This window comes from Pimephales promelas, chromosome 2 (assembly GCF_988280905.1).
Source record: "Pimephales promelas chromosome 2, fPimPro1.hap1.1, whole genome shotgun sequence".
NCBI lineage: Eukaryota > Metazoa > Chordata > Actinopteri > Cypriniformes > Leuciscidae > Pimephales > Pimephales promelas.
The window spans coordinates 33,331,107-33,350,045 of record NC_142770.1 but is presented as its reverse complement, the minus strand read 5'-3'; the positions used below and the strand labels follow the sequence as shown (position 1 = coordinate 33,350,045).

General features: G+C 37.0%; 1 protein-coding gene and 2 pseudogenes across 1 annotated transcript; all 3 read right to left on the bottom strand.

Annotated features, from left to right (window-relative positions):
- The window catches only part of LOC120474894 (uncharacterized), a 328,303-nt pseudogene that overhangs the window by 31,653 nt on the left and 277,711 nt on the right, over positions 1-18,939 (bottom strand).
- On the bottom strand, positions 8,185-13,873 carry LOC120486883 (uncharacterized). The gene is made up of 11 exons (XM_089132868.1): positions 13,838-13,873; positions 13,444-13,527; positions 13,193-13,307; positions 12,952-13,095; positions 9,843-9,896; positions 9,573-9,608; positions 9,431-9,483; positions 9,292-9,346; positions 9,015-9,223; positions 8,422-8,578; positions 8,185-8,309 (listed from the first exon to the last, which is right to left on the bottom strand). The coding sequence occupies exons 1-11, from the start codon at positions 13,871-13,873 to the stop codon at positions 8,206-8,208; spliced, it is 1,047 nt and encodes a 348-aa protein (XP_088988994.1). The 3' UTR covers positions 8,185-8,205.
- On the bottom strand, positions 13,999-15,947 carry LOC148997227 (uncharacterized; annotated as a pseudogene).

Here is an 18,939-nt window from a genome sequence, read left to right as displayed (position 1 = left end):
CTTCTTTTTAGTTTACACTCTTTTTGTTTTTGTTTTTTTCAACGGATAATGTTCTGGGAGGCCATTGTTGCTATTGTAACGAACTACACTTTTACATGCCTCTGATTGACAGATAAATCATGCAATCTTATTTTCTGTTGTTGAGATTTTTTCAGCTTTGTACAATATTTGCTTCATACATTTACTGTAGTTCAATTGTATTGTTAAAGAGGGCAAGTTTTACCATTTAATTGAGCTGTGTATGAGTTTTAGACACATTGTTGTAGTGATTCTAGCAAAGTTCAATAATTTATATTTATTCACCTCAAATAAGAGTAAATGTACCATATTTTAATTATACTGAAGAAAGTAGAAAAAAAGAAAAATCTACGTGCTGTAACGAAAATATTTGTAATGTTACTTTCCTCCTCTGATAAACACAACAATATATATCCCATTTCAATATTGTTACGGTATGATGTTTGAATTAGGGATGTAAAAATGTTGTCAAAATAAGGTGTTATTTCTCTCTCTCACCCCCTTTTAAAATAGTTAGGGCAGCAGAAGTGTGGCCATCTACTTGCACTCATACTGTTCTCCCCAATAATTAACTATTGAACCATCCCACTGCTTTTCTAATAATCCAATAGAGATGAGTATTTGAAGAAGTATTTTATGGCCCACAGTGTCAAAAGGTTTTGACAAATCAAAAAAGTGCTGATATTAACCAGGTCATTGACAAATTTTGAAATGGCTGTCATTGTACGGTGTTGTTTCCTAAAACCAGGATCACCATACTGATGATTCCATTAATTTAGCTAAAACTGACAATTTAGAAATAGGCCTATAATTATTTATGTTTCTAGGATCACCACCTTTGTGAAGGGGGAGCACATTGGCAGATTTCCAAATGGCCGGTACTTGATTCGTAGCTAAAGAAAGGTTAATTAAATGTGCAACTGGGTTGGCTATCAAATCTGCAGCCATTTAAAAAAAAAGTAAGGCTTCAATTTGTCTAAACCTGATGATTTTTTTTTTTTCAGATCTAGATCCTTCAAGGCCTTCCTTACTTCTGATAGAGTTTTTGTCTTGAAATAAAATGGTTGTGCTGACAGTAACTTATCAACAAGACAACCAATGGGAGAGCTGGAAATTGGATTATGTAGTGTTACATAAAGGGAGGTTGCAGCAATAAATTATTGAAACCATTGAGATGAGAAGTCCATTTTTACAGTGGATAAATTACATAAACACCGAAATTTCAACTAGTCAGACTCAAGATTTGACTTTCTAGCCTGAGCCCAGGCTTGGTTTCGCTCTTGAAGAAGGTCAGACAATTCATTATTAAACATCATTTCATCCTTTTACTCTGTGTTTATGCTTCTTTGCCAGGCCTGTAAAACCATCATAAAAAAATGTCCAAGCATTCTCATCAATAAGGCTAATTCTTCCCCAATCAAAATCATACAGATCAAGTGGAAAACCTTGCAATGAGACCTGCTTCATTACCTTCTTAAAGATTATGAACGGCCTTGTTTTAGGATTTTATTTGTTCCTTACTGATGCTATAAGACAATGATCGCTAATGTCATTTGAAAAAACAGAGGCACAACAGTGGTAGAGTATTTATGAGGAGCTTTTGTAAGAATAAGATAAATAATGGAATATTTTTGGTTTGGTCTAGTGTAGCTATTCACAATCTGAGAAAGATAAAAAGAATCACAAAATGATCAGACATTGGCAAAAGCCAATTCCAGTTAAGATCTCCTAAAAAAACAAATTCATTTTAATTTAAACTTATTAATAACTCCCTCAATGAAGAAAGAGTGCCACCATCAGCTGAAGGGCTGAACAACCAACAAGTGTGATGTGAAGACTCTTAGAAACTTCTAAGTCAAGGGCCAACAACTCAAAAAATCTGCTTATTGACTGAGACAATCAGATTCACAACAAATGACTTTTTTTTTCACATACATTGCAACACCTCCACCCTTTTTATTCGGTCTGTTCTGAATAAGTTGAACCCATCTACAGACACATCCTTATCAGAAATAGAGTTGTTAAGCCATGTTTCACTTCAAACAAAAACATCAGCAGTGGTTTAAAGTGAACCACATCTATTTTGCCAACCAGACTATGAACATTCAAATGACTATCCTAATTAATGATCTTGCATCACCACATCTTAAAGAATGTTTGACTTTCTGTAAGGACAATTCTAGGGAATTCTATGGAATTCTAAGGGTGACTGTTGAGTTAAATTGAATAAAACAGTCTTTGGGACAATCAGCTTTTTCCATTTAGAGCAACAGAAAGATGGAATTCAGTTCCTGTTCATATTAGAAAAACTACATCATTTAGCATTTTAAATAAAAATCATTTCTCCTAACAAAGCAAAGACAACTTTTCCACCTTTTGTTGTTAGTGTGCACAATGTTGAAAACTTTGAATAATGAACCATTTTATGATACAGTTGAGGAGAAAGCCTCAAAGCTTCATTTCACCATAACCAGTAGTTGCAGTGAAAATCAATTAAGTAAACATAAATTAGTGATGTGTCGTTCATGAACGATTCGTTCATTTTGAACGAATCTTTAATATGACTCGGGACTATCGAGTTGTCTCAGGGAGTGATTCGTTCATCTTGTGTTACCCGCGCATGCGCATTGCGCAACATATGGATTCTGAATCTGTACTGGAAACAGAAATGATTAGTTCATCTCTCGAGTCTCGAGTCCGAGTCTTTCGTTCTTCCTGTCAGTCCCATAGAGCCTATGCTGTCAGTACCGGAAAGAGAAATGATTAGTTCATCTCTCGAGTTCGGGTTCGGCGGGTCCGAGTCTTTCGTTCTTCCTGTCAGTCCCATAGAGTCTATGCTGTCAGTACCGGAAAGAGGAATGATTAGTTCATTTGAGTCTTCGGGTTTGAGTCCTTCGTTCTTTAGTCACGTGAATTGTCACCGTATTGAATACCCAAATTCACAAACTTTTTACAAACTAATTCACAAACCTTTTACAAACAAGCACGTAGATGATGTATAATATAATAGTAGTTAATTAATGTACAATATATAATAAAACACACCACAGATGCATAATATAGAAAAGAGACGGACAGGGACAATAATAAAGGAATAATGAATAATGGACGTTTATAATGTTTATTGAACATTTGTATTTTAATGCCTATATAACACAATATTCAGACGCAGTCAATAATACGAATCTAATGTTGTATTTGATGCGAGACCCGTGGCCACGTGAGAAAAGAACGACGGACTCAAACCCGAAGACTCAAATGAACTAATCATTCCCCTTTCCGGTACTGAAAGCATAGACTTAATGGGACTGACGGGAAGAACGAAAGACTCGGACCCGCCGAACCCGAACTCGAGAGATGAACTAATCATTTCTCTTTCCGGTGCTGACAGCATAGACTCTATGGGACTGACAGGAAGAACGAAAGACTCGGACCCGGCCGAACCCGAACTCGAGAGATGAACTAATCTTTAATCTTTCCGGTCCTGCTATATCGCATGGCACGGCCCAGCAGACAGCACAGATCAGAGTCAGACACTGACGAGTCAACAGCTAACGTCTCGAGACATGAGAGGAGGAGAACAAGCCTGATAAATATGAAGTTGCAAAGCAAAGAACGTCTCGGATCAGGAGGTGAGGTGAACTATAACAGGGTCAGACTGCAATAGCCTGAACTTGAGACCCAGCAACTAATTAATAGCTAACGTTACAGTTATTTCAGTTGCTTTTGGCTTTGGCTGCATTACCCTATTATGTTATTTTTACAAATGTATTTAAGATTTTCGTAAGTACTAGATGTATGGGATATTTAACATGACATTTTAATTATATAATTATGAAATGACCGAAATGAACGAAATGACTCGATAAAAGATTCGTTCATTTTACTGAACGAGACTCAAAGATCCGAATCAGTAAAATGATCCGAACTTCCCATCACTAACATAAATAAATAAATTATTATATGCATACAAGCTTTTAGCTATGCCAATAATTGATACGAAACACAGCAATCTCTCTCTGTCCAACTCCCTCTAAGAGCTCCTAAAGCACTCTGAGAGGCCCTTTTAAAAAGGCCAAGCCCCTCCTATTTGGATTAAACCATTTAGTAATTAAAAGTAATTAAGAAATTCAAGAAAGATAAAAAAAATAGGATTTAACAGTAACAGAGAGGTTATAATAATTAAAAATACATAAACATTTGAATTAAAACAAAATCTATTAATTAATAATGTTCAATAATGTTCAACCTAGAATTAAATAGATCACCAATCTCCCCCTCATAGATACAGTCGGTTGGTCTGGGAACGCCCCCGGGAACGCCCCGTCACGTGGTGTGAATTTAGCCCGTGGGGGAAAACATTGCCTTGGCGCTCATTGAAATACATGGGACAATCATGCCGAAGAGTTGCTGTGTCGTTTTCTGTACCACCAATAAACTAACAAATTATAAATTGAAGTTCTACAGCCTTTCTTACATACATACAGAACCGGATAGGAGGACAAAATGGCATAATTAATCATATCTTATTAGATTACTGTGTGAGTAGAGGTCCGTGTGATATAGTAGTAGATGTTTAACTCGTATTAGGCAGTGGGCCAGATTTGTCTGACTTTACATCCCTTACGGAAAAGAACTATAGTAATCCTATGGCTATTAGTATTCTATAGTAGTGTATAATACTTCTGTGATGTTCTTTAATACCTCTATACTTCTAGGCTATGTCCCAAAATACTATAGTATTCATATAGTATTCACGTTACTATAATATTTTGTCCTAAAATACTACAAGATTCCTTTAGTTGTTTTCATAAGGGATGTCTCAGTCACATTAGCGTTATTAGCTGAAGGTTATCAGACTGCAGTCTGTGAGAATTCGGATAACTGTCAGCAAAGTCCCTCTGCAACTTCGTAGCTACTACTACTGATCACCGTTTTACAAAAGGATTAATAGTTTGGAGTGAAGCATACGTACAATTGGTAAGTGACATGGTTTTATGGACTTATAGTAACTTATACGCAAGTTGATTGAGTAATAGGCTTGTGTTGCAGCTTCCGCGATGTCTGGAGATTCAACCAGATAACAATAGTCTGGAAACGACACCTCCGGCCATTTGGTTGGGTCATTGACCCAGTTTTTAATTAAATAAGGGCAATCATAACCTATTACAGTTAATTTTGCAATGTACCGTTGCCGGTCGGCAGGCATAAATGACTCGCAATATGACATTTTTGTCATTCAAATACATAGGATGGTCGCGCTGCTTTCCCCCACGCCGACCACGCCCCCCAACTATGACGCGTTGCCGACTGTATCTATACATGAGAACAATGGACTGTGCCTTCTATTGGCGGGAATGAGATAGTGACGGGAAGTTCGGTTCTTTTCCACCAACTGGTAAAAAAAAAAAAAAAACGGTTCACCAGTTCTTTTACGTAATGACTTCACTTCTATCTCCAAGGTGGATAAACAATACATATACAATACATAATTAAAATAAAGTAATTTGCAATAATAAATTCACCCCACCATTCAAGTCCTCAGTTCACTCGTGTTCATGTTTTATTACGATCACGCATGCTAAGTATCTCCAGCTCATCGGTTCTCCGTATCAAACGTGTCCGAAAGAAACAGTGTGTGTAAGTCTGAGCTGAGAACTGCTGAAACCTGAATATACACAGTCGACAAAGCTGAAGTTGAAGTTAACCAGTCTGAGACTTTATTCAATTCAGCAGTAAGTTACATGGTTTTACTTAAATATACAATATTATACTATACTCAACTATATTAATATTGTATAATGTACTATTTAACTATATTTACTGCTAACATAGATGTAGTGAAGTCGTGTGACGTCAGTACAATTTGGTAGGTGGCCAATTAGTAATTGCCCATTTGGGGTATATAAACCTTTCATTCAGGCATCTTGGTGTGCGTCATGGTTGAAAGCCCGCCCCTTCCGTTGTAAACACCGACTGAGTGTCCTGCTGCGTTGCTGAGGGTTTGTGCGTGTGGGTTGCTGCTTACTCCCAGGTAGGCTTGGTACCATCCCGGGGCGTAGGGGGAAGTTTTTTTTCTCTCCCTGATTTGGATTGTGGCAATTTGTTCCAGTATGATGTGCCTTCAGCGCTTCCATCGTTGTGGCATCGCAATGTAATTGATCGGAGCACCAGCTGTTTCAGTCAACGAGCCTGTTAAATGATTCTCTGGTATATGTTGACGTGTAACTGGATCGTACTCTCTGGTAGGTAAACTGGGTTAGTATTTTGTGGCATTATCGGGTGGGTAACTGGTCGATCACTTCATTAGTTATAATCCTCCTTGTTTACTGTTTTGAAGGTTTTCGTGGACTCTAAAGTGGGCTAATTAAGTGAGCAGTCGCATTAAACGGTGCGCTCTCCCTCTCCGTCACCCCAGCTAACAATTTTTGGTTCCCAGAACGTTCTCAGAACGTTAGATTTTGGTTCCCAGAACGTTCTCAGAACGTTAGTTTTTGGTTCCCAGAACGTTACTTTTTGTGGTTTGTTTTTGGTTAGCTGGGAAAGTTTTCTTAACGTTCTCAGAACGTTAGATTTTGGTTCCCAGAACGTTGTTTTTTGGTTCTCAGAAAGTTAGTTTTTGGTTCCCAGAAGAGTGGTTTTTGGTTCCCAGAACGTTCTCAGAACGTTAGTTTTTGGTTCTCAGAAAGTTAGTTTTTGGTTCCCAGAACAGTGTTTTTTGGTTCCCAGAACGTTCTCAGAACGTTAGTTTTTGGTTCTCAGAACGTTACTTTTTGTGGTTTGTTTTTGGTTAGCTGGGAAAGTTTTCTTAACGTTCTCAGAACGTTAGATTTTGGTTCCCAGAACATTCTCAGAACGTTGTTTTTTGGTTCTCAGAAAGTTAGTTTTTGGTTCCCAGAAGAGTGGTTTTTGGTTCCCAGAACGTTCTCAGAACGTTAGTTTTTGGTTCTCAGAACGTTATTTTTTATGGTTTGTTTTTGGTTAGCTGGGAAAGTTTTCTTAATGTTCTCAGAACGTTAGATTTTGGTTCCCAGAATGTTCTCAGAACATTAGTTTTTGGTTATCATAACGTTAGTTTTTGGTTATCAGAAAGTTAGTTTTTGGTTCCCAGAACATTATTTTTTTATGGTTTGTTTTTAGTTAGACAATAAAGTTTTCTTTATGTTCAACAACAATTCATCTTTTTTTTTACTTCAATAAAATACAACAGTAAATCTATATAAATAATAAACCTGTACAGTCCATGTTTTTGTCGATTTTGTTTAATTGTTGATTAAAAACAGACAAAAAAACACAATTATATAGGCCTAGGCTGTGCATCACATTTAAAACAGGCTAAACGAAAAGGTGAAACTAAAACAGTTGTAGATCCTGCACTTGAAAGCCTCATCCATCTTCACCACAGTCATCTGTAAGAATAACAAATAGTAACATTATTACAAAGAAAAGTAAAAAAATATATATATTCTTCAATCAGTCACTGCCATTTAAGTGAAATGACTGAACCTTAATAGGAGCCTGATAAAAATGCTAATTTTAAATGAAATGTCTGACCGACATTAAGGTTTTCAATTGTTGTTCTTCTTATTATAATTATATTTAATATTAAAGTTAACACCTTTAAGTAATTATTAGTTGAATAACGTAATAACAGTTTACCCCTAGATGTCACTGTTGAAGAGGGTATCAAAGGGCCTTTACTTGTCAAATAGCCTATAAATGCCAGCGATCAGCGAGGTGAAAATTAGCGATAGATGTCAAATACACAAAGTGTATCAAATAGATGCGATTTAGATTAACTGCAAATAGCTATAGATTATTTACACTAAAAGTTTTTTTTTTGCAACAACAAACAAACCTATCTTTTTATTGGAACATCGTAGGCTATGTTTTTGCGAAACAGACCGTAATATTAAGATCAGTTTTTATGCACTGTTATGATGCTTTTGGGAAACGCTGTCCATGTAGCCTTCAGTAGCCTATGTGTTAATCACAGTAGAATTTCTTACAGTCGAGCATGGCGTGTACATTCTTTTAAAAATATTAAATTGATGCCTTTTTGGTACAATTAAGCCCTCCCTACACCTACCGGATACTATACTGATAGTACTTTTGCATCAGTTCCACTGACATGATAGTAATTTATTGTTTCATGTGGGTGTTTGTTTATTCAACAAATACATGCGTTTACCATTTTAAATTCCTGTGTGGAGCAAATTTCAGGGCCAGTGAGATTAGATCTTCCACTTCTATTGACTTCATTGATTTGAAGTTCCTCTGTGTTGCTCCTAAACATTTGATAAAATAATGTGATCACTGATCAAACAACAAATCTCCAAATTGTAACTACTTAAATTGACAATAAATATATTTTTTAAAGGATTATGGAATTAAACTTTCCTATGATAAGAGAGCAAATCCGAAGCTCCTGGAATGCCATTTTTGTTTTCTTCCCTCTCAAGCTGTAGGCACTTAGGACTTCATTGGTGGCTACTTTACGTAGCATTTTACGTACAGCCGCCCCTGGATTGGTACCCCCGATGGAGCGTAGGTAGTTAACCTAAAAAACAAACATGACAGTTCTGTATTAAGCCAGAACTAAACCTAAAGGGACCGTTCCCCCACAAATAAGCATTGCTGGTATTTACACACCCTCATGTTTCTTTAAACCTGTAGGTTTTTTCTTTTCTTTTTCTTTTTACCTGAAGATGTTTTAAAAAGTGCCGGTAACCAAATAGTTTATTTTCCCCATTGACTTCCATAGTATTTTTCTATACTGTGGAAGTTAACAGGGAACAGCAACTGGTTGGTTACCGGCACAAAAATAAATAAATAAATAAATAAATAAACCTAAATACAGGTTTAAAGAAACATCAGTGTGAGTATCACCCACAAAAAGAACAATCCCTTTGAGTAAACCCATTGTAACAGCAGAAAATTATGCAATGAGTGAACATTTTATTGTCATTGCAGCTGTAAATTGCTGTATTTATTACCATCTTTGTCCTAGTCTCTTTATTTTCTAATGAGGTGTCAAACTGTTTAAGCTCTTCTACAGTTTGACAGGGCCCATTTTCTAGAATTTCCTCCTCTGTCTCCACCCCTGGCACAGTCATAGCAGCCAACAGTCTTCTCTGCAGTGTGAGGATGTCTTGCTGGTTCTCGCAGAGCTCTTGTAACTTCTGCAAGACTTTTGTGCGGTAGTCTAAGACAAAAATAAATAAACATTATGGAACCAGTGTGGATGTTTGTGACAGATAGCTGTAAACTTACTCTTTGTTGCTTCTTCGGATGAGGCCTGTGGTTCTCTTAAGAGGAGATCTGACATCTGATCTGCTGTGGCATAAAAAATACCTATGTTTCAAAATTAACATTACATACACATTTATGAATATCAATGAAATTGTTACACACCTTGATGGGGTGGTGACACACTTTGCAGAGAACACGGCAATAATGCCTCTGCTGTAAATAAATTAATTTTAAGTAAAATATACATGTACAATAGGTAACCATGGACATTAAAATGTTTATTAACATTTAAAACTTCTTACAAAATAAGTCAGGAGATCTTGGCTTTTCTTGATTGCCTGTGGAGAAGAGAGAGAATTAAATTACTTTAGGTCCATTGTGGATTAAATCTTGAAACACTTTTTTTATTTTTATATGTAAATCATGTATTTCATTCTATTTACCCTTGTCTTGAGGATATGTTTTGGGCAGTGGCTGATCTGACCATACAACAGAAATACAAAAAGACGTCTAGGTTGCTTTGAATTGTGCAAATAAAATGTAATATACTGTGAAATTATGTAACAACTTACATTTAGGTGCAACAGGTTTTGACACCTTTTTTTTTTTTATAACTCTAAATTCATCTGAAAGAAAATTTTTGCATGTTTAACTAAAAGGCAGAGTTCACAAATGCCTTTAATTACATAGTCCAAACAGAACAGATAAAATATAGTTGCAACAATTTAAGTTGTATTTACAAAAGAAAGCCAACTGTGGAAGCGTCCATGACTGAGAAAACATACTACATACAAATTTTATTAAAAAAACACAACAACAACAAAAAGTTATAACAATACCTTTCTTTAAAGGAGTAGTTCACATTTGAAAAAAAAAAAAAAACTTTTGCTGATAATTTACTCACCCCCATGTCATCCAAAATGTCCATCTTATCAAGCGAAACGATCGCTCATTTAATAAATAAATAAAAAAAGTTTTAGTTTTATAAGCACAAACGCTTGTCTTGCTCTGTACTGCGATGCACGTTCGTGACTCTCCTGTTCGAACTCGTTCATCAAAATGAACGAATCTTTTCCAGAGTCAACTCGTTCATTTTGTTCGTTGAATGAACCAAATGACACGAAAAAAGATTTGTTAATTTTGCTAAACGAGTTCGAACAGGAGAGTCATTAACGTGCATCACAGAACAGAGCAAGACGAGCGTTTGTGCTTATAAAACTTTATTTATTTATTTATTAAATGAGCAATCGTTTCGCTTGATAAGACCCTTATTCATCGTCTGGAATCGTTTAAAGCCCTTTGAACAGTTTGCACTGAAACTGTCTTTTGGACCGTGAACCGTTTGGTTCCCATTGAAGTCCATTATATGGAGAAAATCCTGGAATGTTTTCATCAGAAACCTTAATTTCTTTTCGACTGAAGAAAGAATGACATGGTCATCTTGGATGACATGGGGGTGAGTAAAATAGAGCCCGATCTCATGAAAGTTCGTATAGCCTACGCACTTTGTAATACGCACGAACTCCCCACCCCTCCCCCCTAACCAAGGGCTTTTCAGTGCGTATAGCAAATGCACGCAAAACAACATTTTTGGCGTATAAATGCCACGAGAAATGACATTCGAGGTAAAGATACGCACTTTCATGAGACTGTGTTGGTAAATTATCGGCAAAAGTTTTTTTTTTTTTTTTTTTTTAAAGTGAACTACTCCCTTAACCAATCTGAAATCCCAAGTTCAACCAATATATTCAGGGGCAACGACAGATTTCTGATTCAGCGAATCATTAAATTGGCTGAAAAAACTTAAGAAAAAAAAAAGGATGGGCAAGAAGACCAGCCGAGCAAAGATAAGTCAGAATGCACATAGACCTCAACACTGTGTGCAAGAGCCTACATTCACATTAACGCACGTCACCACTCTTTTGCGCATGTTCAATATTCTCCCCAACTACGGTGGCCGAGAGAGTTCAACGTGTTGCAACCTAGAGAAGACGCATGCAAATACAAAAAAACATCTGCAAATTAAGAAAAACATCTTCATCAGTTCCACAACACATGTGTGCTCCAAGTACTCACAACACAACAAAATACACAAAACGCGCTGCAAAACCTCACAACACCACCAAATACAGAAACACGCTGCAAATAACACAGACCACAACGGAAATGTTTCCGGGGAACCAAATAAGTGACGGACCCAACTGGGATATATTTTTATCTATTATCCACTTATCAAATATAGCACATAATAAAATATTCAATTGATGCAAACCAACAGGAATCCTTGCCTTTTCTGCATTTTTTTTTTTGTGGGTAGGGCCCCATATTAGTTATTGAAACAGCCCCCAGATGCTTAAGGGCAACTGGATTCAGCTGAGATAAAGCATTCTTTTTTTCTTTTCTTTTTTTTACATTTTAATTACATTTTAATCTTACAAGTGTGTAACAAAAATACTTATCTATACTGAAGTTTGACTATAGTTATAATAATAATGCAAAAATGTGTAAGATAAATAATCCAACTTACTAAATTCTATACGAAGACACTTAAAGGATTAGTTCACTTTTGAAAAAACTTTTGCTGATAATTTACTCACCCCCATGTCATCCAAGATGTCCATGTCTTTCTTTCCTCAGTCGAAAATAAATTTAGGTTTTTGATGAAAACATTCCAGGATTTTTCTCCATATAATGGACTTCAATGGGAACCGGATGGTTCAAGTATCAAAAGACAGTTAATAACTGTTTCAGATGCAGCTTCAAATGTCTTTAAACGACACCAGACGATGAATAAGGGTCTTATCATGCGAAACGATCCGTTATTTCAAAACTTATTCCAAAAATGTAACTTTTCTAAGGACAAATGCTAGCCTTGCTCTATTCTGTGAGGCGCGTTTGCAACGTCACGTATTACGTAATTACGTTCAAAAGGTCACGGGCGAACGTGCAAACTAGCTCAAACACCGTTTACAAAAAAAGGAATTAAAAGGAAAAACAACGATGTCGGACGATTTTGATTCTGTACTTCCGGCTACGTCGCCCGTGACCTTTTGAACGTAATTACGTATTACGTGACGTTACAAACGCGCCTCACAGTATATTACAAGGCTAGCATTTGTCCTTAGAAAAGTTACATTTTTGGAATAAGTTTTGAAATAACCGATCGTTTCGCATGATAAGACCCTTATTCATCGTCTGATATCGTTTAAAGACATTTGAAGCTGCATCTGAAACAGTTATTAACTGTCTTTTGGACCTGAACCATCCGGTTCCCATTGAAGTCCATTATATGGAGAAAAATCCTGGAATGTTTTCATCAAAAACCTAAATTTCTTTTCGACTGAGGAAAGAAAGACATGGACATCTTGGATGACATGGGGGTGAGTAAATTATCAGCAAAAGTTTTTTCAAAAGTGAACTAATCCTTTAAGGTATAACTTAACTGAAGATATACTATTTTGCAATACAATCGTTTTTAAATCAATAAATCTTTTAAATCAGTCTTTTGTGTCAAATTATTGATTTATTTGGTAGGTAACCTAGTCACTTCGAGTCGGGTTCATAATCAGCCTGTCTGGTTTGTATTCGCTATAACAGCCACCTCGCTATATGCCTATCCCTTACAATATATATATATATATATATATATATATATATATATTACACAATTTGAACACATACCATCTGACGAAATGTCTGTTTCAGACTGAAATCTCTTTGGAATTTTATGTGGCCTCTTTTTACTTGTTGTGTCCTCCGTTGCCGTTTCAATATGTGATGTTTCGGTAACAAGCTGGCATTTCTGGGAGGCTTTGGCATAAGAGTCTGTAAAATATTTGTCAAATAATATTATTGAAAATGTTTTAACATCCCCTCCATGAGTCAGGCAGCACACTTGATTCTTGAAATAGTATCACTATACCTGTTCTTAACCAAATCTTTTTCAGCAAGAACCGCCTCCACTTTTGCTTGTCGGGAATTGCATTGTTTTTTACCAACTGCCTCGAGTTTGTGTAGGTCCAGTAACAGAATGTTCCCTATTTAAAATGAATGAATGAGTGAATGAATGAAAATAAATAAATACAATTAGCATTTCACTGTGGATTTTCACATTGTAAGCATGAGTGTGAGTGAGTGTAATGTTATTTTAAAGTTTGGTGAATAAAAGCATACTTTGATTGTTTCCTCCAACCAAGTGGTTGGAATAATTTCAACTGCATTATCATCTGCAAACTCGACTACTGCAAAAGTCTGCATCTGTTGAGAGATAAAAAAAAACAATGCTTTTAAATTACAAACGCATAGCCTGTCAATATGCACAGCACAATCTCTGGTCCTGAATTAACACTGCTCCTTATCTATACTAGTTCACTCTACAGCAAGGGTCTTCTACTAGGGGTCAGGGGTACTGCAGGGGGCCCGTAAATTAGTGTTTGATCACAAATCATTTTTCCTGTAACATGGGTAAAAAAAGTCACAAAGTCAAATTGTTATATTCACCCTGAAACGAAAGCAAGACCATCCTCAGCCCATGGAAGAATGACTGTGAACAGTTCAAAAGGCAAACCCTCATCTTCCAGCTCTCCCAGCAGTGTCCGGGCATTTCAAGAGGAAACGTAGTCCGTCGGTTGTGGGGTGAGGTGGGTTAGGGTGGGGTGGGGTGGGGTGAGGTGGGGTAGGGAGGGGTGGGGTGGGGTGAGGTGTGGTGTGGTGGGATGGGGAAGAGAGTTAAAGTGTATGCAGTATGGCCAAAAAAAATATTTCCAGGTTTTCTTCAATCATTATGGCACTTTTTGTTAGCTGCTGTTCTGGGATTAGTGTCATTTTGGATTGTCTTGACTGCACTTTGAAACAACCAATCATCCGTGAGTCACATGGGTCTTTGAAAAGTGGTTGAGATCTCTCAAAAACCTTGCACAATAACATTCGAGAGCCTGACTCATCCATCTCTTCCCTCTCTTCAATGGCCACACAACACTTCCCCTCCTCGAGAATGAAAGCATTGTTTGGTCTTGTCGTTTTGAACTTTGTGGTGACCATGGATTGAGTCTGTGGAAAATTTGACATCTCCATCAAACGTTTGGCCACTTGAATAAGCGGCTTCTTTCCCTGACCTTACGAGTCGTTTAAGCTTTCCCAGAAAGTTTTCAAATGGGAAAGCGCTGCAAGCATCAAGACAACCAAAATTGATGGCCTCTGCTGATAGATGTATCATGGAATGTATGTTGTATACCATGAAATGATCGCCATACAGTTCTTTAGTTTTTTCCACGAAGTATTTCATCAGCTGACTGCTGTAGCCGTTGTGGTCCACTGCCAAATTTGGTGAAAGAAGAAGACCCAAGGCAACACTGAATGTCATAAAATGATCGTACAGCTGGTCGGCCAGAATCCCTTTTAGTACAATCTTTAGGAATGTCTTTTCTGAGTGTCAGCAGCAGTTGGGTCACTTCATTGATTTGTCCAGCTGACATTCGCACATTCCGGTTTCCTCTCATCCACTCAGTGATAATTTTTTTTGTGACCCCCAGGCATGCTTGGTGCATGTAGTCTATTGGAAATTGGTTGACCATGTCCAAAGGGAGCCTCAAGAATGGGGACACTGAAATGGCATCATCTTTCTGCTGTTTTGCAATTTCAGCACGGTATGTCTCATTTGTGCGTAGCGTGAGGTTGTCTGCCTTTGGATATGTTACTCTTCCAGAAACCCACATGCCTTTCTGAGTGCATTTATCGCACCCATAATATCCTGAGTACTGTTTTATCTTTTTGACCATTGCTCTCGCAGGTGCGTCACACACAATACATCTAATTTTAATTTGTATTCCTTCGAAACCATTGTCCAGGAGATCCTGAATGTCTTTAATGGCTTCCTCAACAAAATCCAAATCTTTTGGTTTGGAAGGACCAAGTGTCAGTGTCACCGGAAAGACCCTGATAGGTGTCAGGTGAATGGCACAGAGGATGGGCCATAGATTTGCTTTGTTGCTTTTGAAAACAGGAAGTCCATCTATATTGAATGATAACTCTAGTGTTGTTATTTCGTCAGTTACATCCCTTGGGTAGTGCTGTAACTGCTCGCTAAGGCTTTTTCTCAAGTTGAAATGAACACACTCCATCCCTGACTTCATCACTGTTTCAATGTGTCTCGGAGTTTGCAGCAAGGTTCTTGCCGTTAAAGGCAGCTCTGGATGTCCATTTTTTCTAAGTCCCTTCAGAAGGTCATCAATGGCATTGTGTTTAATGAGGTGTTTTGTAGCCCAACCCTGCAAAAATGTTGTAAGTGAGGCTGGAGGCATTTGATTCGCATCTTCTGACCCTGAAGTGCAGTTGTCCTCACTGAAGACATGATCCTCATTCTCATGTTCTGAACTGCAGTTTTCTTCACTGACCCCATTATCATCATTCTCATGTTCTGAACTGCAGTTTTCTTCACTGACCCCATTATCATTATCATGTCCTAAACTGCATTTTTCTTCACTGACTCCTGTCTCTGCACATTTAAAAGCACCCCAGATGTCCTTGTCATTTATTTCATCCACATTGACCTGATCTTCACCATGTGGAGATGTTACCGGAAGGCATTTGGATTGTTCTCCAATAATCCTTTCAGTTAGTGACTTCCGGGCACATTTCCATTGCCTTGTGTACCTTTGCCTTCTGGATTTTGAGTTCATTCTAAATTCAGAATATTTGCTTTCATAAAATATTTTGTAATGCTAAGTACAAGGAGAATACATTACATAATCAAAAGGTCCACATAGTTTTGTTATGTGTCATTTCTGAGATAAGTTTAGAGTAGGAGTAGGAGTATTTATTAGGATTAATGGTTACATTTTGACAGTCCTCTTTTAACATTCTACTAATTACAAGTAACTTTTCAACTACATGTCAACTAACTAGTATTAGAAGAGTGGGTCTGTTAACTGTTGGGTTATGGTTAGGTGTTAGGGTTCGGGTTAGAATAATAAGTTGACTTGTTGCCAAGTTACTTAAAGTCAGTATGTCTGTTGGGGGATCAGCAAAATAAAGAGTTAGCAAATATTAAGCAGACAGTCTATTAATACTCTAATGACAGTTAGTTGACATGTTGCTATAAACTTAGTTCGAACACTGGGTGTAGAGAAATGTTTTCAGTAGCTTGGAATAAAACAAACATATTAATAACTAACTTTATAACTTTGCAGTGTTCTCTTAATTTTTTATATAAAATATAATAAAATATAGGCTACAACATGACAACACATTAAGGAGCAGTAATATTACTTACCTTGAAATTAAAACTGACGAAGCCAGAGGAAGGCAATCCAAAATCTAATAAAACAAAGAAATTTAAAAAAAAAAAAGATATTAGTTAAACCTGGCAACAGTCCTTAAGTTTCATGTTGCAGGTGTGCTGCACTTCTGGCAATAAATACTGAAAACTTGTTTGTTAGTCAAAACATGTACTTACAAAACCAAAAACAGCTGACTGTCTTAGTTCTTAAAAGAACTTTTGGGGTGTACAGTATCGGGCTGCTGTGGACACATGTGCAAAAAGAAAAGGAAAAAGAAAAAAACAATTAACAAGGCTGAATATGTGTGATGGGCCTCTATATGAGTTACAATGTTTCCTTAATGGTTACAGACTAATCAGAATGTAATTAATATGGCAAAGCTGAGATGTGACTGCCCTTACGAAAAGTTTATTTAGATATGCTATTAGTATACTTCTTTTAAACTTAAAATAAGAAAGTATACTTTTAGTCTACTTTTTATGTACTTCTTCTAGGAAATATACTTCAAATTGCACTTAACCTGATCACACTAAATGCGTCTTTATAGCACGCAGTGTGTTTATTGTGCAATTTATACGCTAAACTGAGTTTTCACGTGCATAGATACGCATGAGTTGGTTAGGGTGGAATTAGTAATGGTGTACCTTGTATTAGAAATGATGGTTTAGTAATTACTTACCTTGAAATTAAAACTGACGAAGCCAGAGGAAGGCAATCCAAAATCTAATAAAACAAAGACATTAAAAAAAAGATATTAGTTAAACCTGGCAACAGTATTTAAGTTTCATGTTGCAGGTGTGCTGCACTATGGCAATAAATACTGAAAACTTGTTTGTTAGTTAGTCAAAACATGTACTTACAAAACCAAAAACAGCTGACTGTCTTAGTTCTTAAAAGAACTTTTGGGGTGTACAGTATCGGGCTGCTGTGGACACATGTGCAAAAAGAAAAGAAAAAGAGAAAAACAATTAAAGGGTTAGTTCACCCAAAAATGAAAATTCTGTCAGTATTTATTCACCCTCATGTTGTTCCAACCCCGTAAGACCTTCGTTCATCTTCGGAACACAAATTAAGATATTTAAGATATTAAGATCGCTCCTGTATACTAGTCCATAGGCTTCTTGAGGGACTGGCTCTTGCTGTCCTCGAAAAGTCATTAAAGACATCGTTAAAATAGTCCAAGTGACTACAGGGGCTCAATCTTAAGTTTATCAAAGGACGAGAACACTTTTGTGCACAAAAAAACAACAAAAATAACGACTTTATTTCAGACCTTCGTTCGTCTTCGGAACACAAATGAAGATATTTTTGATTAAATTTGAGAGCTGTATAACTACCACATTGGCTGCCTAAGGGACTGCCTCTTGACGGCCCAGAAAGTCAATGAAGAAAATGTTTAAATATCCCATGTGACTACCGTGGCTCAACTATATGTTTATCAAGCGACGCGAATACTTTTTGTGCGAAAAAACAAACAAAAATAACACGTTTATTCGACTATTTCTTTTCTTCCTTGTAGGCCAGAAACGAGATTTCCTTAGATTTCCACGACGCATGCGCGAGAATTGCGATCTGCTTTACACTACTTCACATCGCAATTCTCGCGCATGCGTCGTGGAAATCTAAGGAAATCTCGTTTCTGGCCTACAAGGAAGAAAAGAAATAGTCGAATAAACGCGTTATTTTTGTTTGTTTTTTCGCACAAAAAGTATTCGCGTCGCTTGATAAACATATAGTTGAGCCACGGTAGTCACATGGGATATTTAAACATTTTCTTCATTGACTTTCTGGGCCGTCAAGAGGCAGTCCCTTAGGAGCCAATGTGGTAGTTATACAGCTCTCAAATTTAATCAAAAATATCTTCATTTGTGTTCCGAAGACGAACGAAGGTCTTACGGGGTTGGTACAGCATGGGGGTGAGTAATTAATGACTTAATTTTCATTTTTGGGTGAACTAACCCTTTAAATATCTTAATTTGTGTTCCGAAGATGAACGAAGGTCTTACGGGGTTGGAACAACATGAGGGTGAGTAAATACTGACAGAATTTTCATTTTTGGGTGAACTAACCCTTTAACATATGTGTGATGGGCCTCTATTCATTCAAGCACTTTATTTGTCCCCAGGGGGAAATTTGAAGGCACATTACAGTAGCTTACATAAACACATTGCACAACCAACACTACACATCACATATCATTAAAAGACTAAAACCTGAAGAAATCATTAACTCCTATTAAAGTTCAAGTTCATAAGCTGGACGGCCCTCGGGATAAAGGTTACTTTCCTCCTCTGTGTCCGACAAAGCGGACAACGGAGTCTACTTCCCAAGGGTAGCCATTCAAACTCCGAAAACAGAACGTGAGAGGGGTCATTAATAATCCTACGTGCTA

What these genes read in the sequence shown, in the direction of transcription:
- LOC120486883 (XM_089132868.1), bottom strand. Translation starts at nt 13,873, where the DNA reads ATGCCCGGACACTGCTGGGAGAGCTGGAAGATGAGG. An exon ending in AAGATCTCCTGACTTATTTT is followed by an intron (nt 9,484 to 9,572) that starts GTAAGAAGTTTT and finishes ATTTATTTACAG; the next exon opens with CAGAGGCATTATTGCCGTGT. An exon ending in TGTCACCACCCCATCAAGGT is followed by an intron (nt 9,347 to 9,430) that starts GTGTAACAATTT and finishes ACAGCAGATCAG; the next exon opens with ATGTCAGATCTCCTCTTAAG.